The sequence below is a fragment of the Ambystoma mexicanum genome, chromosome 6q (assembly GCF_040938575.1).
Source record: "Ambystoma mexicanum isolate Mex_15411 chromosome 6q, UKY_AmexF1_1, whole genome shotgun sequence".
NCBI classification, from domain to species: Eukaryota; Metazoa; Chordata; class Amphibia; order Caudata; family Ambystomatidae; genus Ambystoma; species Ambystoma mexicanum.
The window spans coordinates 1172177701-1172201546 of record NC_090937.1 but is presented as its reverse complement, the minus strand read 5'-3'; the positions used below and the strand labels follow the sequence as shown (position 1 = coordinate 1172201546).

The window sequence follows — 23846 nt, the reverse complement described above, 5'->3', positions numbered from 1 at the left end:
CCAGGGCCTCGCGCTCGGTGTCAGTCAGTCGGGGCAGGGGGTGTACGGCCAGGTAGGTCCGAATATCCTCCGGCGACTCTCCCTCATGTCCGGAATAGAGTTCGCTATAAAAATCAACGAACCCCTCTGATATTTCCTCCCCTGTTTTGCGCACGTTACCCTCTTTGGTCCCGGAGCAGGCCCACCCACCTCTCCACCCTGCACCCACGAGCCTTGTGCGCCGAGCGTCCCGACCCTGTCACCCCGTTCATGATATCTTTGTTTGGTATATCTTGCTTTCTTAACAACTTCCCCTATAAGGACCATGTGCATCGCCTGTCTTTTGCCTTGCATTTCCACTAGAAGAGCCTCTCGATCTTCCCCCGGCTGGCCTAGCTTTGCTCTCAGGGCACCCAGTTCTGTTCGGATCTTGTAGGCCCCTTCCCCGCTTACGCCTTGAACCTATCAGGAGGACCCTAAAGGTGGCCTTCGCCGCCTCCCACACCACGGCCATATCGGTCTCGCCGTTATCGTTTATCTCAAAATAGGCTGACATTTCCTTTCTCATGAATTCCCGAAATATCGGGTCTCTAAGGAGCGTGTCGTTGCATCGCCATCGTGATGATCTTGGGGAGATGGGCAGAGACCAGTTCATTGTCACTAGTTTGTGGTCTGACCACGTTATTGCCTCTACCCTTGGTTGCTCGACCTCCCCTCTCCCTTCTTCAGAAATTAGCAAGAGATCAGTTCTTGTGTAGGTGTAGTGTGGGGGTGAAAAGGTGGTGTATCCACCCTGGGTCGGGTGTGCTCTGCATCATACGTCCACCCAGTAGTGTTCTCTCAGGAGGACCTGTAGTGCTAGGTTATCTTTGGAGGTTGCCTTGGGGACTCCCCCTTTCGCCGACCACCAATCTAGGCAGGGGTCCATTATGAGATTGAAATCCCCCCCAAGTATCATGGCCCCCTCTGCCCATTCGTCCATTACCCTGAAGATTTGGGTGAGGAATCGTATCTGGCCCAGGTTGGGTGCATAGAGGGTGGCCAAGGTGATTCGCTCCCCCCTCGCAGGTACCCTTGACTCCCAGGAACCGTCCCCCGAAACCCCTCTTAGTTTCTATTTCTGTAAGGCGGAGCGTTCTGCCCATAAGAATGCCCACCCCCTATTTCCTGCTACTTCTACGGGAGGCCCAGTAATTATTGCCAATTTCCTTCCCCTTTATCATCAATTCCTTCCCCTGTTTATAATGCATTTCCTCTAGAAAGAGGACTGTCAATCTTTGTTTGCGAAACATGTTGCTCGTAAGGGATCTCTTATTCTGGGAGTTTAAGACCTTAACATTCAGTGTGCTTATTTTCCCCTCAATCATTGTCGTTCTTCAACTTGCGCTCTTTAAACTCCTTTGTATAGTTCCTATATAGAACCCGCTGTGGAACACAAAGCCCTGGCTCGAACTGTTTCTCCCCCTTTCCCATAATCCCCTCAAAAAACCTTCCCCTCCTTCCCCCTCCCCCCTCCCTTCCCTCCCTTACCCATATTTGTAAGGCGTTCGTCATCGCAACCCCAGACAGGGTTGAATCCCGCAGCGAACCACCAGGGCTGCTATCCTGGCCACGGGAAAAACATTCGCATGGGATGTTCCTTTCACGCCCTAGAGTCAGGAATGTTATCCCCTCTCCGCTAGCGTCGTGTAAACCTCCCCACCCAGCCGTGAGATCATATTTCGATTTCTCTCTCAGCACGGGCCCGCTGGCCCCTATCCCCACACAAGGGCAATGCACTGAAAATCATTCAACATAACACTTTACCGGCTTCTCGTCAAATAACTTTGCAACATTAACTCGTGTCCTTTGAACTCGAGGACAAACCCCCAAACCATGGTGAAAACAAAAGATAATCAACACTTTCCCCTGGTCGTTGAGATCCCATGGAAGTTGTCTGCTGAACTTCAATCATGAAAATTAAACCTTTTTGACACTACCCATGCGTTCATGTGGGGCCCCCGCGGTCCGCTGGGGGATGTCTGGTTTTTTGGAACTTCCGAGAGCCCTTAACTTTAAGCTTCCCTTGAGTGAGATCAGGGCCCTGGGGGGCACATCCAGAATCTCTGTCCCCTGCATTTTGGTCTCTGGATGTTCCCGCCATGTCCCCTGTAAGGTCGTCTGTGGCTCTCTGAATGTCCCCCTCCGATACTAACTGGTACCTCTGGCCCCACCGTTCGAACGCTAGGTAGAAGGGGTGCCCCCAGCGGTATCGGACCCCTTTCTCCTGTAGCCATCTGGTGATGGTTCCGCATTTCTTTGTCATCTGGAGTGTGAGGGCCGAGAGATCCTGATAGATTGTCACCCTGGAGTTCCCATACTGAACATTTCTCAGGGTCTTTGCCCTTTCCAAGAGCCTGGCTTTGTCTCGGTAATGGTGAAATCTTGCCAGCCCTGAACGCGGGTCCCTTATGCTGCGGCCTGCTCGGTGGAGTCTGTCGAGCAGGAGGGTCTCTCCGGAGTCCGACCCCAGAATGATCCTGATCATGTCCTGGACTTTCCCCTCCAGGCAAACCTGGGTCTCCCCCTCTGTGTCTGCCGTGCCACAGATCCTTAAGTTGTTTCTCCTTTTGCGATTTTTCCATATCGTCGACCTTGAGGCGGAGATCCTCCTCACGGTGCTGCAGCTCCTTAAACCTTATATCCATCTGTGTTTCAAGGGGGTCTGTTGATGCCTGGTTATTCTCTACCCCTCCATTCGGTCTTCCAGTGTGGAGAGCTTAGCCGTGAGGTCAACCAGCTTGGTGCCCATGTCCGTCCTCATCCCTCTGATTTCTTCGAGGATTGTCTGAATGTTACTTTGGATAGTGTTCATGTCTGGGGCTGGCGTGGAGGGGGGGGGTCTGGTTTCCATCTCTGATTGCCCTGGCATAAACTGGTATTTCGCAGGGGTCTCCTTCCAGCTCATGGGATTTCACCAGCCCTGGGTTGCTGTGATACGCTGGTGTTTTCGCTTGGGTCTTCCTGGCACCCTGGGACGTCAACGCTGTTATGCAGGGTGGATCTTTGAGGTCTTTATCGCCCGCCCCGTGTTCAGGATATGTGTAACCCCTCTAGCTGTGCGTTATGGGGGGGATTCCAGCGCCCTCATTAGTACACCATTCGGGGACCAGGCAGTTCCTTACTGAAGTCTGAGAGTTCTATGGTGAGGACTCTCCTCTTCAGTGCAACCCGCTCTGTGTTTCCTCCCTGTGCCCCCTCTCCGTGCCCCCTCAGTATGATGGGGAGGGGCAGTGTTATCAAATGGCCTTCTGTAATGTCCTCAGGGCTGATTACCTCTTGCAGTGGGGTATTGATGTGTATCCCCAAGTTTAGTTAGGTGGCAGCGTGGTGGAGGTACAGCTCCTTGTTTTGGAGGGCCCGTTGTGGCCTCTTAGTGTAGGATGGCAAATTTTGTCTCACCTTGTCTGTGGGGCGCATTCAGCCGCATAATCAGTACCAGTGTGTCGCGATGAGTGGAGAGAGAGGGGGGAAGCCCGGGTGCGCTCCCGCGTCGGCCCGGGTCTGTTGAAGAGGCCGTGGGGTGGAGGGGGGAACCTCCAGGGACCGCGATGTCACCACGGCCTCGCAGCCTCTGCTGGTGCCCCTCTCCAGGGGGCCCCAGGCGAGCCCCCACCATTGGCGGTCAGTGCTGGCATTCGCTCTTATAGGGCTGGGACATTGCCTGCAGGGAGAGGGGCCCGGGCGCGCTCCCGCGTCGGCCCGGGCAGGTGTGTGTCTCAGCTGGCATAGATGGGGGGAGCGAGAAGGACACGGCCTCCGGCGCTCCCCAGCAGCAAAGCCAGAGGCATGTCGCAGCTCACACCGAGTCCTCCTCCAGCCGTCAAGGCTTCAGGCAGCGCCGCACCACGGAGGCGGAGGAGGGGCAGGGAGAGGATCCTCCCACTAAGATCTGAGGTCGGCAGCCCCCCCGGGGGGGGGCAAGACCACTGCAGCACTTCTGGGGCCCCCTCAGGTATTTGCCGGTGTCGCTCGGTGGAGGCGCGCCGGCTCCTCCCCCCACGGTGCAGCGGGCTGCGCAGCGGTCCCCGCTCTGAGTCTCCCTCTGTGTAGTTCGGGGGAGGGGGAGGGCTGGGATTCACACAGACCTATCTCCGCAGTGGGGGCACCCACAGAGGCCGCTCCGAAGCCTCCAAACTCCCCGGTGTCTCCTCTCTCAATTCTCCATTAGTTGGTGGGGGTCACTGTCCGACGAGGCGCTCATATTTGCAGGTTTCCCAGGGCCATGTGGGGAGCATATAGTTTAGCCAGCCATCTTGCCCGCGCCCCCTGGTGGCCTCCAGGTACAGTTATTTTATGAACACATTTCTACATCCTGGTGTTATAAAGGTTCTCCAAGTTGATATTGCGAGTAAGGGGTTTGGGGGGTGGGGGGTCTAGCGTTTTTTCACATTGTTGACTGTGTGCTTCTTTTCAGATCTTTAGAATACAAGTTAGACAGGGAATCACACTTGTGTCTGCTTTATTTTCAGCTGATGGGAGACACGTGTACGAGAGGCTGCCGTTTCTGTTCAGTGAAAACCGCGAAAAACCCAAGTCCTCTGGACCCAAATGAGCCATACAACACTGCAAAGGCTATTGCCGAGTGGGGCTTGGACTATGTTGTTTTGACCTCAGTGGACAGAGATGGTTAGTATATGAATCTAAATCTTCAGATGCAACTGCCTCCCCGTTGGTTATCAAGCCCCTAAAAATTGCATCTTTATTTAATTATCCACCTTTGGAAAGTCTGAAACCAATTTCCTAGATACAAGCACACTCCTACTTTGTTTCCTTCAATAATTAATCTACTGTCACACAATGCAGCATCAACACATTGACTGTCCTGCCTGCATATCCCAAATTGTTTTCTGTGTTGTTCAGTCTTTATTGTCAGTATCCCATGCAGAGACCAACCCAAGAGTAGATCTGCAATTGCTATGTCTTTGCTAAAATAAATAGCATTATCTAGTGTGTACTCGTGCATATATGCCCACACAATGCACACACACAATAAAGAGGCAGTCTTAGCAAATAAATAGAACAATGGTATTGGCATGGATCCCTACGGGTGCCTTGTGTTGACACCTCAAGGTGGGGTGCTTCCACTCCTGACTGTCAATGGTTGGCCTTGCGGCTTTGCCCGGCTGATTTGGGGTCTGCCCTCCAAGATAATCGTTGTACAGACAGTTGGCAAACCACTGTCACACTGGTAACCTCAAGCAGAAAGCCCAAATATCCAGAGGGAACCCCATCCCACCACTAAAGGGGAAGAAAACCTCATAAGTAGACCTTCTTCAACAAGTCGGTGCACAGCGTTCGTTGAAAGAAATTAGTAATGGTCATGATTTGTGTTAAGCGTTGCAACGATTTTGTGCACAGCGTTTGTTGATGAAATAAGCAGTGGCAACCCCATGACCATCCAGGAAGGCGGTGAGAGGCACGGGAAAACTGGGCCACAAGAACAGGATAGAGGACCGGGAATAGTAGTGTAAGGAACGAGAAGATATGGTATGGGTACAAACACAAAACACACACAATAAGGCGCAGTGAATGGACTGCTGGTTTCCACAATAAGTATTCTCCCGAACTCACCCCGGAAGTGGAAACCCGCTATGCTGTTGCGGGGCCGACATGTTGCACTGCCATGTTGGATGGGAAAGGGGGTTGACTGCAGGCTGTGGTTAGCTCCATGTTCTGATTGGTATGCATCAGAGGGGCCAACAGCACCACAAATGGGTGCGCCCCAAGTGATGTCTGACAGTATGCCCCCTTCCAATCCCCAGCGCACAAGGATTGCACAAATGGAGCCGAATAAAAACATCTGAGGAGGCAGTTTCCCAAGTTCTATCGAATGGGTTGTAACCTTTCCAGTCAATCGAGAATTGTAAATGGCCTGGATGGAAGCGTGAGTCGCAAATCGTTTGAACATCATATTGAAGTTTGCCATTCACTAAATCCGGAGGTAGCGGAGCCCGTTGCAACCTTCTGCAATGATAGTAGCGCTTGAGTAAGGAAGCATGAAAAAGCGGATGTATGAGTTTCTAAGATTTTGGCAATCAATGGTGGAATGCAACCAGATTGATCACAGCTGTATTCTCAAAAGTACCAAAATAATTGGGCAAATCTTTGAAGCAGTATGAGGTGCTGTGGGAGATGTTTCACTACCAGCCAGACCTTGTGCCCATGCTGAAACCGTAGAACATCTGCTCAAAATCTATCTGCTTGCTTTTTGACAAGTGCCATTGTCTTCTTCATGTTTCGTAAGGTGACGTCTTGAGTTTCATGGGTGGGCTGTAGATGTTTCACTGTGCTCAGAGAGACAAAGCTTCACCTCACTGATGAGGCCCAACAAGGCTGAAACACATGTATGGGGTTGCTTTTGGTATACTTGTTCAGAGAGGAAATGCCATAGCATTTCGGTGCTGGACTGCCCATGTGGGCGGGACAAAGACTGATATGCAAATGGATATTTTCCCATCTGTGACAGGTACAGTGAGCAAAAAGCATTTGCTGCAAACTCTCATCTCAGAACAGGTTATCATGCCAAGTTCTTTCTGGAGAGGAGTGCCTGCTACCTTCTTTGAAAGGGCTGTAGATGTTAGTCTAGGATAGGTACTGGTGTTTCTGGGCACAACCCAGGGGAGGTTAAGGTAGAACCCATAAGCGCAGAAGAAAGGGCTTAATGCAGGGTTTGAAATTGCTGGGAGCTATTTTACTCCTGCCTCTAGCTAAGGAGAGTCTGGTTAGCTTGAAACCATCAGTTATGAGGAGCTACATTTGACTCCCCAGGCCAACTGGGCTCATTTTCCTGTGGCTGGAACTCCTCTGTGTCTTGCTATGTTGTTATGACAGAGATCTGGAACTTTCCTTTGTAGGAAGCGTGACAGAACACACTTTTATGCTTGCTTGAACATATAATCCTGGTGATGGTTAGTCCAACTGGGTTTTGGTCTTCATACGTAAATACCTTAAAGAGAGTCTGGTGGCTTCACCAACTTGTGTAAGAAATGATAGTATTGAGCCTATACATCTAGTGGAGGGTATGTCAGGTTCCACGCAGAGCTGAGACCTGAAGTCTGCAGATAGAACCTTAACAAGGAGTCTGCAACTACATTTTCGACTACAGGAATGTTCGTTATACAAAACAAAGTAGGCACAACAAGCCTGACGACTATCCCTGCATTCCATCTGCTCCAGAACCTTGAGATTAGAGTGATCCGTCAATGTTTCCACTGTGTGATGGGCCCCCAACTAGAGATGCTACCAATCTAGAAAGACTTGACTTGGTCAGCAGTTCTTTCTCCAAGGCTGAATAGCTGACTTTGCAGTCATTGAACTTTCTTGATAAGTATGCAACTGGATGGTTCAAGTCGTCCTCAGCCATTGGCTCTAGCACTGCCCCCAAGACACCCTCAAAGGGATCACTTTGTTTTGTGGTGTCAGGATGGCACAATATGCCAACAGTTACAAAGCTTATCTTGATTGCTTGCAAGCTGATCAGGCAGTAGCGGTCCATTAGAAAGGCATCTTGCTCATTATGAAATTAATGATGAGTGTCGTAGAGAGAAACGTGGAATAAATATCCTATGCAAGTTGGTACAGCCTAGAAAACCCTGCCCTTGCTGACCACATCCGAAATCAGACAAGGAAGTGATAGCCAAAACATCCTGTGATCCATTGACACGCCTAGTTTGGACAGGACGTAGGCAACAGACACTTAGAAACAGCATTTAATAGTACCAATGAGAAAGTGTGTCAGTGTTGCCAAGTGTCACTGCGCCAAACCTGCTTTAAATTTGTTTTGTGAATTCTAGAATATACTGCACTGTCTGCAACAGGCGGGGAGAAGACCGTAACACCTAACCGGTCAGCAGAGCAAACATACTATACATAATTATCTCCCCACAATTGTGCGCTCAGTGCCTATTATTATTTCAATGAATAAACTTGCATGTATCGCCATTAGTGGTTTAATTGAGTGAATATACTGTGAATATGACTTCACATTCAGTAGTAGCATCAGTATTAGGATGTGATTGTGATGTGGCGGAGTGTAGCAGAGTTTCTGATGTTGGTGTTGCCACAGACCCGGCTTCTTATTTTTTGCTGATTTTAACTTGCGGATTGAAAGCTGCAACATTATCGAGACTCGCTGAGTCTGTTTTTGCCTGTTCACTTTTGCAGAGTTTCTTCACGTTACAACCAGACTCGCTGAGTCTGTTATTGCTGCCTGCTCTTTGCGACCCTGCTTCCGCTCACGCTCGCTACTTTCAAAACCTTCGACTATAGCGAAGTATGGCAGAGTGTAGCAGAGTGTCTGGTGGCCAATGGACGAGGCCATGCTCCTAAGGAGCTACAAAAACCGGACTTTGAGTGAACATAAAACAATGCCTCAGCAATTACGAACAGGAACAGCACATGACGAGACTAATCTCCAGGCGGTGAGTGATTTTCTGTCTACTACCATAAGCACTTTTAACTTTCAAAACTCGAGGGACGCACTCTCGAGCACAGGAGTAGAGCCTCTTACGTTGAGTCTGTGTTTTGCCCCGAACTTTCCAATTGCGCAAATCGTGCCTGTATCCAGTTTTGCACCGGGGGATGCTTCATGCTCCTTGGACCTCGCACCTAGTCAACCTATGGATCAGGTCGGAGGATCTCTTGGCCCACCTGTACCCTATCAAGAGGTGGGCGCTTTTGACGATCTGGTGCACAAGGCGGCTGATTTTCCATTGATAGGGGTGGAGGGAGAACTGCCTGCTCCACCCTTTAGAACTCTGCTTATGTTAGAAGCACAAATACATAATCCATCGTCTGATTCCAGCGAGAATACCCAGCCACTTCATCCCATTTACAGTGGCTCTCTCACCGGGGGACTCTACTCAGGGGCAGGCACAAGCAGTACCTGACTTGAACTCTCACAATAGCATGGCTCCGTTGAGGCCCTCGGCTGAAGAACACGAGCTAAACATTCCTTCATTTCCCAGTAATAACTTGGCAACCTCTACGGAGCAATCTAAGGACTCTAGGCTCCTGCCACAAATGAACTCTGAGACTGGCTCCCTTCATAAGTCTAGAGAACTTTGGCAAGGCCGGGTGAGACCCCCATTAAGATCATCTGCAATCGCGGCCCAAAAACCTTGTATCTACCACAGATTGCATAGGCGGGGACCAACCTTGATCCCAATAGTGCCATCAATGTTCACCAAAAAACAGCCCGTCGTAACGTCCGGTCGCCCGCTTAATGCGAGCGAGGTCTCAGATGCTGATATCTTGGAAGGTGTGGAGGCTTGGGGCTAGCCCCCTAAAGACACATTGTCTTCAGACAAAGACATCCCGCCGGATACCAGCATCATTGTCCCCTTCAATTTTATGGCCCATCAAGGGATTATTAAGCCAAAATTAACTGTGCATACAATCTAAAAGAATAAAACAAACACAAGGACACCATCTGTCCCTGGACGAGTCCCTATCAAAAGCCTGGAATTTGTGAAGGGGTATGCTTTAGGCTCAACCTGCTCAGACTTGGCTGACAATCACACGAAGCTCTCCATCAACATCCCTCCGCCAGTGATCTTAAAGAGCAAGAACCCGCCCTGTCTACCAACGGGGCTGGAACAAAGGAAGTACCAACATTGGAAGAGAAGGGATCTAGGGCAAGGTCAGAGGAAGGCTAATTAAAGCCTGATACATGTCGGTCGGCTGAGGAGGGACATCCTTTGGAGACATCAGTACCTGTCGTTTTCGATTCTTCATTACCTTTTGAACAGATTGACCCAAGAAGTCTGCAGGCTGATCAGTCTCCAAAGCCTCCTACACTTAATACTTCGACACGCAAGGATAAACTTGACCTTTTTTCGATCATGTCGACCCTCACAATGGCCTTTGCGCCATTCACAAAACTATACGAACAAGTGAACGACACGCTAAAAGATCACACTACGAGGGGGCGCTGTTGCGCACGTCTAAAATGGCCATCTAGGTGGTGAGCTCCGGCCCGTTCGAAATCCTTCTGTCTAAAATATCCTGCCATCCATCAGCTATCTGACGAACACCCAAGGTGAACTGTGGCGGAAGGTCTTTGGAGAAAACCCTGAAAAAACGGGACTCGCCGGTACTGGGGCAGCAAAGTTATCGGCTGGCGAATTCGCAGCGGCTGCATGGCTGCGACACGGCCGCCCAAGGGCTCCACGCCGCTTCCACGCAAGCCCGGTACTGGAAAGTGCGGGTGGGCCAGGTGGGGGAGGGGCAGCCCGCCAACACACAGACGCTGTTCGAATGCAGCGACACTCTGCTTCGCTTCCCCCTGTGGAGCTGGTGCCCGGGGGCGGATCCCCCTGCACCTGATCGTGCATGAGGACATTATCGAGTGCCCAGAAACCAATTGTGACAGCGGCGCGGACCCCGGACGCCCCTGCGTCTGAAGCCCAGCAGGGACGCTGCTGGTGAAGTAAGTGGGCCGCGGGGGGGAGGGGTGCGCGGTGTGCCCTGCGACACTGGCCTTCTGACTCCGTTGAAGTCGACGGAGACCTGTAACGAAACAGCCCGCCGTTATAGCGAAACAAAGCGGGGGATGTGCGGTGGGGGGGTGTTGTCGGGCCCCCCAGGTGCGAGGTGATAAGCACACAACGTGCAGGCACCTCACAGTGGCGGCTTGAAGTGCGGGGCAGGGTGTGTAATCACTTGGCGTACCCGGCGCCCACCCGTGCATTTTTTCGTGGGGGAAGCGCGGCACGGCACCTCCAGCTACTGGCAGATACACTCGAAGTAATCAGACCCGGACTTTTCAAGTGAAATATGAACATCCTGCACATTTAGACTAAATAAAAGTCACGGAGATACCTGCTTCCATACCCGTTTAACTCCCTCGCAGATTGACAGGCACATAAGTGGTGGGAGCCCTGAGACCTAATCGGAGCAAGGGCATAGTGGACAGGCTGGTAGCTGAGTGGGCACGGGGCCCCCGGACCACAGTGACAGTGTGGAAACGTGAGCCAACGGGCCAAGGCGACCGGACGCGGCCACCTGGTCGCTACAATATTAAGAACTGCACAGGAACCTTGTCACCTGTACACGCTGTGGTCAAGCATCTGAGGTGATGAGAGTGCCCACCCCCCCCCCATCTACGTTGCAACACACCCCGAGCCGGGGGATAGAACAGAGATGGCAACATCATCCCCCATTGTTACCGCTGTGTGGTGACATTGGTCACTGGACAGCAGTCACACACACTTCGGAGAACACAACCCACTCCAGAGGTGGCCAATCTGCCTAATGGGCCGCACAGAGAAGAAGGCTACTGGTGGAAGGAAGACTGGACCAATGGACTCATTCGCTAGCTCCCAGCCACAGGCGACATCAGGAGGGACAACACAAACATCCGAAAGCAGAGAACTAGACCCTTTAGATCTCCTGGCGACAATTGTGCAGAATGGATTCCTAGCGGTCAACGTTAAGTTGGACGACATCGTTGTTAGGCAGAAACCTGTGCATTTCCCTTAGGGACCACTGCAAAAGGCTTAAGACTACAGGTGTTGGCAGTAAACCCAATTGATAGCAGTCTGTACCACTCAGATTTACCTGGTAGCTGTGGCTGAGCAGCCAGACGTCGCTCAAGAAGAGTTAGACAGTATATAGAGTATACAAGATAGGTACCAAAATATAGTAGCACAAGCAAACACTGACCAGAGCTTTGGTATCAAGGTATATAGTTTATCATTTAAAGACACACTTAGAAACACTCCAGCACTATTATTGTAAGCAAGTTCAAAACACAGTCACTATTAATATAGATACATACCTTATTCCTTATTAGAAAAGTCTTAGTTAACACCACTTATTTTCAGACAGAGGTGAGCGCTTAACTAAAGATGGTACTCCAATAAGTTATCAAAAAAAGGGAGGGAAAAGGCAGAAATTAGAAAAGCACACAACACAATAATTTAGAAGCACCTAGCAAGGCAGGAAAGTCAAAGTCTACTTGTGAGCAAAAAGTTCAGAGGCCAGGCTCCCTCTTAGAGAGATTAGAACACCAATGCACCCAAGATGACACAGTTTAAAAGGCTTGAAAAGTCTTGCAGAGAGTTTAAAAAGGAATTAGTTCAGCTCAGAAAAGTTCAGTTAGCCAGCCTAGGGCCAACCCAAGTGGTAAGTTGAGGATTTACGAGACACCCCACACAGACCGTTGCGAGGGAGGCCAGGCGGACACAGTACCTTGAAAGTGGAGAGAATCCTCCACCGGGGGCAGTTGTTCCTGGCAGTGAGTGCAATCGGAGCGTCGTCCAGAGGAAGAGAAGATCTTGACGTGGAGGAAAGCAGAAGGTCGTTGCACTGCCAGGGAAGAAACCAGCTGTGGAGTTCTCCGGAAAAAAGGTACTACCCTTTTATTTGCGGTAGTGGTAAAACGTAGTATCCCGGTTGCCGGGGTGCTTGGCACAGGCAAGGTGGCCACGAGATGATCCGGGAAGGCGAAAAGGTGGGCAAACTGGTTATCCCCACCAGTCAAAGGAAGAAGACTCTTCGGGATGAAGATCTCCTCTGTCTTTGGAAGAAGTGGTGAGTCGGTTCAGAAGGGCTCCACCAGTGGTGTTGTCGTTGCAGGTCGGCTCAGCTTCTCCCTCTTTGGATTCTTTGGTCCTGTGGCGACGTCTAAAGTTCCAGTCCCCAAAGCCCTGCTTTTATGCAGAAAACCCCCATTCATCAGACCTAGCTGTCACTCAAACATGCTAAGTGGTGAGCCGGGCGGCTCACCACTGGGCCAATCACACAAGAGTGCGACTTGAGTTGCCGAGGCAACTCAGTCCAGGGTGCCTAAACCCCCCTCCCACACATCCTGTAGACCCAGACAGAGTGACACCACTTTTGGAGGCTTCTGTGTAGCAGCCCGCCAAAAAGTGGAACAAAGGGCTCGGCTTGGGTTGGAGTCAGAGGCGAACACAAATGCCATTTTGAAACCGAGTCCTGGCGAAAAGACCCAACCGGGAATAAATATTAAATAAATAACCCAGCGGTATCTTTAACATTGCACCAAAAAGTGGTGCGTTTAAAATGAATGGGAAAATCCCATAGTAAATATTGTAAAGGAATATTTCGCGTGGTAACCACTGCCACCAGCCAGAAACCCGACGAGGGGGGACTGCACAGTGCCCCCTCGAAAAACAGACCATGGGGCAATCTAATTACCCCTACCAGTACTTCCACAATATGATGGTTTGTACTGGTTCTGTTCCCAATTTAAGACTAGTAAAGTCAATGGTGACTTTACATGCCCTGGGAAACAGTAGTCAGTCCCAGGGTATGGAGTCTGTTTGGGGGTCACTATGACACCCCTGTGTTACTGCACTGAGGGTGCTGTGTAACACACTTACCAAAAAACCACATGAAACCCTATGGAGTAAAAGACCCCATAGCCCATATAACACAGTACAAAGTCAAAGGATATCTCAAATCATGTCTAAGAGTGGGAGAAAGGGAGTCTCACTCTTAGCAGGAGAAAAAAATAAACCCCAAAAATCCAGCAAAGCTGCTGGGGGACTCACTAGGTTTGGGAAAATAGCCTTAACAGAGAATTCTCCCTAACAATCGTGGCGACAATTGGATCCCTGAAGGCACGGGTCGAAAAGGAGAGCGCACGAATCTCGGAAGCAGAAAACAGGATAAGCTCGACTGAAGACGGGATCACGCAGTATAGCAGGGACATAGCCCTACTCCAGACCGAACTGCGCAAGACCCAGAGCAAGTGCGAAGATCTCGAATCTAGATCCCGCAGGAATAACATTCGCATTGTCGGGGTTTCGGAAACGTTTGGCAAAGGCTCCATGGAAAGACAGGTGGAAGAACTGCTGAAATCCGTACTGGGGGCAGAATCCCTTTCAAACCACTTCCTTGTTGAAAGAGCTCATCGCACCCTTGCACCACCTCCGAAGCTGGGCGCTCCACCCCGCACCATCATCGCACATCTTCTAAACTACAGGGACAGGGATACAATACTCCGACTGTCCAGAGAAAAAGGGACGCTTCACTACGAAGAAAACTGAATCCATATATATCCAGACTTCTCGGCGAACATACAAACACAACGCAGATCCTACGAGATGGTCAAGAAACAACTACAGCTCCGAAATGTCCCTTATGCTTTAATTTTCCCTGCAAAAATGAGGATCCAGCACAGTGGAAGAGCCCACTTCTTTGAAAATCCTGCAGAGGCTATGGCATATGTGGAGGCTTCCATCCCGCTGCCCCCCAGAGATCGAAGGAGGGATCCAAATACGGAACCTGACCCGGGCGAAGGCAGAGGGAATCCGGTAAATGGATGAAATTACACCTTCCCCGCAGCAAACCTAAGCACAACTGAACTGGACCAAGATCCGTTGTCACCGGGCCGTAGAGTCTCCTACGTGGGCGACCAGACGGCTGACCTCGTGACGGAAACGAAGCACCCTCAGGAAAGTTCCAAACAGTTACCAGGGTTCATTGTCAAGTTGGGGCAGATGATGTGGGTGGAAGGGGGGACAGGGTGGGGTTGGGATGTTTTGAGTTCTTGCAACCACCCGGACAAGGTTGAGTCCGGAGGGAAGGCATGTACTGTTAGAAGTTGTACATCACTTGAAATATGGTCTTGCAGGCACTGGTGCCACTCAAACGTTGGCTACTTGTACATTAATGGTCAATTTGGTATAACGCAATGTATATGCATAGAAAATGGGTGAGGGAATGAGGATAAAACTAATGACATGGAATGTCCGTGGCCTAAACAATCCAATGAAGGCCAGGAAGGTCGGTAGTTATGTAAACAGACACGGACCTCACATTTTAATGTTGCAAGAAACACATGCACAGGGCTCGATCAACGAGAAAATACTGGTAAAATGGGGTAAGCAGCGCTACTTCACGGATTACTCATCGCAATCAAGGGGACTATGCACCCTTATACACAACTCAGTGGGCTTTATAGCCAAGGGCCACCTGGCGGACCCGATGGGTAGATATGTGCTGGTCTTGGGGGAAATAGCAGGGAAGCAAATATCTTTAATGAACACATATGACCCAGATTTTTACTTGCACATGCTCGAAATCCTCATTAAGCATGATACGTCCACTGTGTTATGGGGAGGGGACTTTAATCTAGTATTAGACCAGACTCTGGATAGATCCACCAAAGTAACCAGGGCAACTCCAAGGGTGGCAGTAGCTTTACGGCAGATCATCCCGCAAATGTCCCTAGTGGACGCCTAGAGAATGCTCCATCCAACAAGCAAGCGGTATACGTTTTACTCATCTGTGCATGACAGTGAGTCTCGTATTGATTATTGGTTTGTATCCCCAAACATAGCGCATGCCCTACACAACTGTGAAATACTCCTTTGCATGCTATCTGATCATTCCCCGGTGACACTGGAGTTTACTCTTAGAGAAACCCCCAGACCAACAAGGAGATGGAGAATGCCTAGAGATATACTGAAAGACCCGAATGTCGCTGAAACTTTACATGTTGAAGTGGCCAACTTTTTCACAGACAACATTGGATCTGTAGATCACATTTCGTCCGTGTGGGAAGCATTTAAAGTCTGGGCGAGAGGGTCCAAAGCCACGGGTCTCCTGAGGGATGTGCGCCGCGATCTGGAGGGGGTGGAGAGGGAACTGAGCGCTTTAGAAGAATCATATGGTCGTACACACAGTGGGGACACCCTGGCTGAGATACACAAGCTTCTTAGAGATTTCGATCGGCTTGCAGTAAGGGAGGTACAATATATGGCAACCCCCACTCGGGCTCGAAGATACGGAGAGGGGAATAAAGCAGGGAAAATGTTGGCCAATCTGGTTAGGCATGAAAAACAAATGAATCCGATCACATCGATCCAAACGGCAGGAAACAAGATGATAACAAGCGAGCAGAAAATTAATGATGAATTTGTTAATTTCTATAAAAATCTGTACGCGAATAGGGACAGGAAATCCCCCGATGAGATCAAAGATTACCTCGCCACATTAGACCTCCACAAACTTTCAGAAGAGCATAAATTGATGCTGGAGCAACCTGTCACGGCAGAGGAGCTCACCGAGGCAATCAAGGGGCTCAAGTCCGGCAAAGTGCCAGGCTCGGATGGACTGGGTGTAGAATTTTATAAAGAATTCTGGGAGGAATTGGTCCCGGTGCTGCTAGAGGTATGGGGAGAGGCCCTGGGTAAACAAATACTGCCCCCTACAATGCGCGAGGCCATAATCACAGTGTTACCCAAACCCTGATGCCCGCCACAAGAAATGTCATCATATAGTCCCTTGTCTTTGATAAATGTAGATGCAAAAATATTCGCAAAGGTGTTGGCAAACCGCATGCTACCCATAACATCTGTATTGGTACATGCGGACCAAAGCGGGTTCATTCCCCAAAGATCCACCGCTCTAAACTTGCGCAGATTATTCGGCATAATGGCACAAATCGACCCAAGCAAGCAAGCAATTGTCGTGTCCCTAGACGCCGAGAAAGCGTTTCATTCGGTCTCCTGGGAGTACCTCTTCCTGGTGCTGGAAGCGTTCGGAGTGGGCCCCTACTTCATTAAATATGTCAGACTGCTCTTCACAGCCCCAGGTGCGAAAGTATGTACGAACAAAACTGTATCTGAGCTATTTGAGTTAGGCAGAGGCACCAGACAGGGATGCCCCTTCTCCCCTATCCTTTTCTCCTTGACAATAGAGCCCATGGCAGCGGCGGTGCAGCTGAGGCATAATAACAAGGGCATAACGCTGAAAGGAGCCACCCATTTAATATCACTATATGCGGACGACACATTGTTGTACGTCCGCGAACCAGACCAAAACAACTTCCCCATAATGGCAGATATTAATGAATTCACAGAATACTCCGGATACACGGTGAACAATACCAAATCGTAAATGTTCCCGCTTACCCCCTCCACGAAATGCCCTGATCGGACGCGTGGCCTTAAATGGTCGGAAAAACACATCAGATACGTGGGAGTACTGGTCTCCAGCAGCAGACAGACGCTGTATGCAGACAACCACAATCGGGCGCTCCAAACACTCAATACTAAACTGCAGGTCTGGGGGCACCTCCCAATCTCGCTACACGGCAGAATTGCCATTCTCAAAATGATTGTACTTCCCAAATTATTATATTTATTTGTGAATATCCCTATATGGCCAGGTAGAGAATTCTTCTCCAGGCTTCGATCTATGGCAGTGACATTTCTTTGGAACGGAAAGGTGGCTAGGATCGGTTGGGAAAGAATGACAGAACTGTATGAGGTGGGGGGAATAGCAGCACCAGACTTTAGCTCTATTATATGGTGGCGCAAGCACAGTTCGCCTAGCATTGGTATGATGAGGAAGACAACTCACCACACGCAGATCAAAGAATACACCACCACACCCACCGACATCAGATCAGTCATCTTTGACACAAGGCATAAAGACTCATGCAAGTTCGATCCTGTGAGCTGCACCGTAAGAGCCTGGGGGGGCCATATATTAAAAACTGAAAATAGAGATCCCATATAACCCCGAGATCCCTCTGTGGACATATCCCCAACCTTCCCCCCACATTTGACGCCAATATACAGGAGGCCTGGGACCCCGCTACAGAGATGAAAGTGGGTGACATGTACATAGATGGAAAGTTCGCAACCCTTGCGGTGTTCATGAGGGGTATGGGGGGAAGTCCGCTCCGAGTGCTGCAGTACTATCGTATGAGATCTGCGTATCAAGCGCAATGGCCATCCTTCCCTGACGAACCGCCCCTCCCACCCGTGCACAAACTTGGTCACAGCACAGGGCGGACTAGGTATCTCCAAATTTTACAAGACAATACAGACCCACGCTTGCCAGCCCAGTGAAGGAAAAATGGGAAGCAGACATGAAAATATCAATACCTGATGATAAATGGGTAAGATACTGCGCGCTCACAAAGAGGGTGACCCTAAACGCGGGATTGCGCCAAATACAATTTAAAATCCTCGACAGACTGGACTACACCCCTGCCAGAGTTGCTAAATTTACACCCGACAATTCAGGAAACTGTCCCAAATGTGGGTCCCAGCAAGCGGGATCCTATCATATGTACTGGGAATGCCCAGTTGTGGCACTGTTCTGGGAGAGGGTTGCAACTATGTTGACTGAAATCACACAGATTCCCCCGCACTTGACCCCCCAAAAATATCTGTTTGGTGACATTGGGAAATGTTCTGAAAAACTGAGATGATTGTTTAATGTGTCATGTGTTATCGCCAAGAAATGTATATTGAGAGCATGGAAAAGCCCACACTCCCCTACCATGAACACTTTCCTGCGTGAATTAACTTACATCAATGAATTTGAAGAACAGTACGTGCTGACTCAACCTAGCACGAGTCGACCAAAGGACATCTGGGGCCCCTTCAGGGCATATTTATGTGACCTGCTCTCGGACGATGAAACAGACATGTAAACTGTAAATTGTTAAACACTCGATGATGTAAGTGTTGAATGAAAGACCACATGATGTGTTGATTGGATGCCACTGTAACTGCTGAGACCATTAATAAAAAGATGTTTTAAAAAAAAAAGATCACACTACACTTTTGCAAATGACCCACACCAAATTGATCTTCCTTGAAGGATTTATCACAGGGAAGGAGAATGTGCACCCAGGCCTATATATGACCTCTAAAGGAACACAAACTGTGGTGCAGACTACCATTGCTTCCCCCTCAGTCGACCTGACATCGGATTACCAATCTCCATCAGGCCCTGTAACACGCTTTCAAGATGACATAACATCACCATACCAAGTGGCAACGGCCCGTGCTCTTGCTCCGATTCTTGCTCCGATTCAGCACTTCAATCCATCGTAGTGTTGGCCGAAGGAGCGGGGACCGAAGGAAGCCAAGCTTTTCCCATTTTCACCCAACAAAAAGTGGCGCCTTTGGGAAAAAAGGAGATAAGTACAAGAAAAAAGCTGCTGTAAATCAGCAATACGGACCTACACCCCTCAGACTCAGGAGGGAGGAGGCCCAAAACCAGCCCCAAGAAGGGCACCATTAAATCAAAAAAACAAGCAATTGGTGGCTCCTCCAGTAAAATCACTGGATATGCAAGTACCCAGTGTACCAGCTCCGGTATTTATACCCATTCCAAGCCCTAGTCTGCAGACACTCCTTGAACTATCAACCTATTCAATTGACGAAACATCAGTATCTCAAGAAGAGGAAAAGACATCTGTCTTACAACCAGCCAGTATAGAAACAAGAGAGGTTTATCCAGCAGTAACCACAGAGCTGCCAGCCTCCCTGGTATTCAAATCTATGGCTGAAAAAAGACAACGCTTGAGAACTAACGAATCAATGGCTGTAAAGGGAAATGACTCTAGTGCTCCGGCATGCTTACAGCCGAAGCAACAGGAATTATATGACGTATGTCAAAGTGCGGCAGAGTACGATAAAGGACAAGATAGTAATACGACCGATTCAGACTATGCTCGAGCAAGACCAAAACGAGTAAACCCTTTAAGTCGCTTGTTGAAATTGGAAAGAGTTTTGGACCCCAGCAACAGACTAATTCTTAATCGTCTTGGAACTTGTTCATTCAATCCCCAATTTACGACAGCTGTGCTCGAATGATTTTCAACTTATTGAATTTCATGATGAGAGACGCCTGCATTCAGTGTTCCTTCATATCTCTTCGCCAGTTGTTAAAACATGCTCTTAGATTCCATAGAGAGCTTGCTGATGCTGGGGTTTGACTTGACAAGTGTGAACCCAGTAGAGGATACCAGATTAAGCCACCCTCGGCTTTGGCCGACATCTAAAATTAAGCATACTAAAGTCATAAGCCAACATCAGGGGCAACAAGTGCCAACATGCCCTGGGATTCCCTTGCCATACCTGGACCCCTTAAATTTGGTTAGGGTACCCTCTGGCCCAGAACTGAAATTGAGTATTACTTTTCACTCAAGTTCATCCGCCAGGTAGGTGGAGAATGTGAACCCTATGGATCCTTCAATGAGACGCAACCTTGCAGCATCTGACTGGTCTTGGCTGGCAGGCGCACTGGCGCCCCGTAACTCATTTTAGCATTCCAACTGCAACTTTGTGGAAAAACGGCAAAACCATTACATGACTCAAACATCAGTTTTGCCAGAATCTTTGAAATTGGCATTGTGGAACACCAGGGGGCTTGGGTTCGGCCATCTTTTAAGACCAAACGATGTAAACCTGGGAGACTAGGATTTAATTTGTCTGCAGGAGACCTGGCTAACAAAGAAACCAGTGTTAGACGGTTTTGAGCTGTCAATCAATCCTGCGACCAAGGGGGCCGCTGGATGACCATCGGCAGGCCTCCTTACAGCAGTAAAATCTGGTCGCTGCTTGAAGCTCTTGAAGTCCGTTTCAACGAACCATATTATTCAAGAGGCTTTGATTGAGTGTGTGTCTGATCCTCTTTCCGCTGGCCATAAAAATCTGAGCAAAATTACAATTATCAATGTTTATTGGAACCCGGATTCATTTATATCTCAGGTCACCAAATACTTGGACGACGCATTGATCACCCAGCAGTCGAAGTACCTCATCATTTGTGGTGACCTAAACGTATCAGACTTGGCAAATACAAACAACGAACCAGGCTGGAACCTTGATGACCCTCTGCATGCGAGGCGCAATCTATGGACCTCCTTGATGGACTCTAGACCGTTGTCACTCCTCAATGGCAATTTTAGTGGCGATTCGCCCTCTCAACCAACATGGGAAAACCTGGGCCATTCATCAACCCTTGACTACATCTATGTATCTACCAATTTCCTGCCCTTCATAATTAACTTTCAGGTGATCAAAACAAAGCACAGTGATCACCACCACCTTCTTGTAGAATGGAAAACAGTAAGCAAAAATATCCAGGTTTAAAAGCCTCCACCGATAGAACCCTGCAACAGTGGAACACGCCTCAGAATGACATCCATGACGATACAGGGATGAAGTCCTCCGGTCCGGAATTAACGCTGCTGGTATAACCATACCGCCACCGTTTCCGCGTCCGCCCAATCATAACCCGCTGCCCCGGAAATAGCACCTCCCCCAAACGCCACCGCAGAGTTAAGGGTCCTGTAAAGTCCACCTCCACGGAAACCCCTCCGTTACCGGCAATACGAAACACTGCGAGCATCGCAACTAGCGCGGACACGGAAACACCGCCAGAAAAATGGCATTAAAACCATGATCACGGTGGCGGTACCACCGCCAACGCGAACATGATGTTAAACAGTGCCTGCTGAACTGAATCAGGGCACAGGTGCACCAAATCAGCCCAGCTGGACCCAGCAGCACACTGGGAGCCTACAAAAGGGCCACACCCAGGCCAACACAACACAAAACCATGCAGGCAGCAGCTCTAGTAGCACTTGGACTGGGCCTACTCAACCAACAGGCAGCACTGCACATGATGGCAGTAATGGTGCAGAGGAGGAGGCGGAGGCGAAGGAGGCGCATGCGCCAACCAGCCAACCCTGCACCTATGGCAAAACGCATTGTCCAGCCGGCATAACCCCGCAGGCAGCCTGCAATACCACGCATCAGGGCCTCACCCTGGAACCTTACCCCAGGACAGATCCACACACTATACCGGCTGGTATGTCCAATAATCCTGTACATCACTGCCATGATTGAGGACAACATCAGCAGCCACATAGGCACCCCCACCGCCACCCCCCGTCCTGAAGGTTGTGTCTGTGCTGCATTTCCTTGGCACTGGCACCTATCAACACACGGTCGGTGAGCTGCACGGCATATTACAACCCTGTTTTTCAAAAATCCTGGTACAGGTTCTGGATGCCCTGTTGCGCCATGTGCGGAACACTTAGCCCTACCCTGTACCCTCCCCGAGGTCATTGCCACCAAGATGGCCTTCCATGCCATAGCAGGCATGTCAAATTGCATAGGTGCAGTTGACTGCAACACATTGAGCTGACAGTACCACGTGCAATTTAGATGGTGTTCCGCAATAGGAAACAGTATCACTCGTTGAATGTACAGATGGTATGTGATGCCACGCTACTGATTACACACTGCTGCGCACGTTTCCCAGGCTCAACCCATGACTCAATGGTACTGCGGAATTCCACGTTGCCACGGTACATGGAACGCTATGCTGGACAAAACACATGGCTATTAGGGGAGTGCAGCTGACAATGCTCCGACCCTGTTGAAGTGGTGTGTGTGTCTCCAGGCCAATGAGCAATGTGAGTGTGCCACTATGAATGCACATGCATCACCCCCCCCTGCCATCAACCAAATAGACAGCGGATCCCAAACATCACAAAGGAAGACATGACAGGTCAACACAGTGTGCCCGTACACACCCTGCCACATGACACACACAGCCGATACTGTCACTGTCCCATACACCTTGTCCCACTGCAAACACCCACCCACAAATGGAACACTGCCCTCCCAATGCACATGATGCCTGTAAATGAGACGTCCTGCATTAACTACTTCATTACAGTGGAGTGACTCTGCCATGTGTGCACATCACTGCACTATGCCATACTCACAATCAAATGTCACCCGCAGGGCAGAGTACACATGCACGTAAATATGTAGGGCAATATCCATTTGGCTACATCCACTGTGATGGCCGATAAACAGTTCCAACCACTGCATGGCACACATGCATGAATGAACAATGATACAAAATAGCACAGCATCAGATGAAGACATGATACAACAAACACTGACATGTCCTCCCATCTACATCACATGTAGGTGATGCTGGATATGCACTCACGCCATGGATGACGACACCTGTATGGAGACCAAGGAACAGGCATGAAGAGGCGTACAATAGGGCACATGTCCGCACACGTGGACTGATTGAGAGGACATTTGGACTGCTGAAGGCCCGGGTCCTCTGTTTGAGCAGATATGGCAGATCGCTGCTGTACAGCCCAGTGAAGACAGGTAAAATCACGCTCGTATGTGCCATGTTGCACAATCTCTGCCTGCGCAGGAACATCCCAATGCCACCAGACGCAGATGAAGAAGATGGGGATGGAGAAGGGGATGGGGATGAGGATGGGATGGCACCACCTCCCCTTAGGGGTGCACTTGTTGGCCAAAGGGCACGGGATGAACTGATTCACATTTACTTTTGAGACACAGCACATTCAAAGCAATTCATGGACATGGTGATGACAATAAATGATTTGTTGTACTGCAAATGAAATGATAGATGTCCACACATGAATGTTTTGATTTCAAATGATGATATATTGATGAATTAACAGGGAAGGAGGTGCAATGGTTAGGAAAGCTGTCCACCCGTGCCCACCCACCACCCAAACGTAACCACCCCCACCCAGGCCCCAATGTTCAAACACCCAAAACAAACTCCCCCACCACCCAAACATACCCACCCCTCACACCCTTCAAGTCCACGTGTGTCCTGCATTCCCCCCCACACATGCCATCACTTCCATGTGCGCTTCTGTGCCTGTGCATCCTTGCCCGAGAGCCCCGTTAGCCGACTCGAGCGCCTCCTCGGACTGGCAGTAGTGGAGCTGGATGGGGTGGTGGTATTGGATGGCACAGAATCAGGTATAGATGGCATATGTGCAATATTTGCCTGTTGCCCAATCAACATGGACTCTATGAGCCTGGAGGTGTTGTCATTACCCTCCCACACATGGCGTGCCAGGGTGACAATAGTGCTGGCAAAGCGTCCAATGGACCTTGATAGGCGATGCACTGACGTGCTGTAGCACTCCCTCTGCAGCCTAGATTCCTCGAGCTGCCTCTCCACCAGCTGGGTGAGGGTAGCCTGCTGATCCTCCATCCGCTGCATGCGGGAATTAAGCTCTG

At 49.8% G+C, this 23846-nt stretch overlaps 1 protein-coding gene across 1 annotated transcript in view; it reads left to right on the top strand.

The window, feature by feature from the left end:
- LIAS (lipoic acid synthetase) overlaps nucleotides 1-23846 on the top strand; it is a 487597-nt gene that overhangs the window by 339940 nt on the left and 123811 nt on the right. Inside the window, exon 5 of the mRNA XM_069631781.1 lies at nucleotides 4491-4647. Within this exon, the coding sequence (XP_069487882.1) occupies nucleotides 4491-4647 (157 nt within the window). The remainder of the gene's footprint in view (nucleotides 1-4490; nucleotides 4648-23846) is intronic.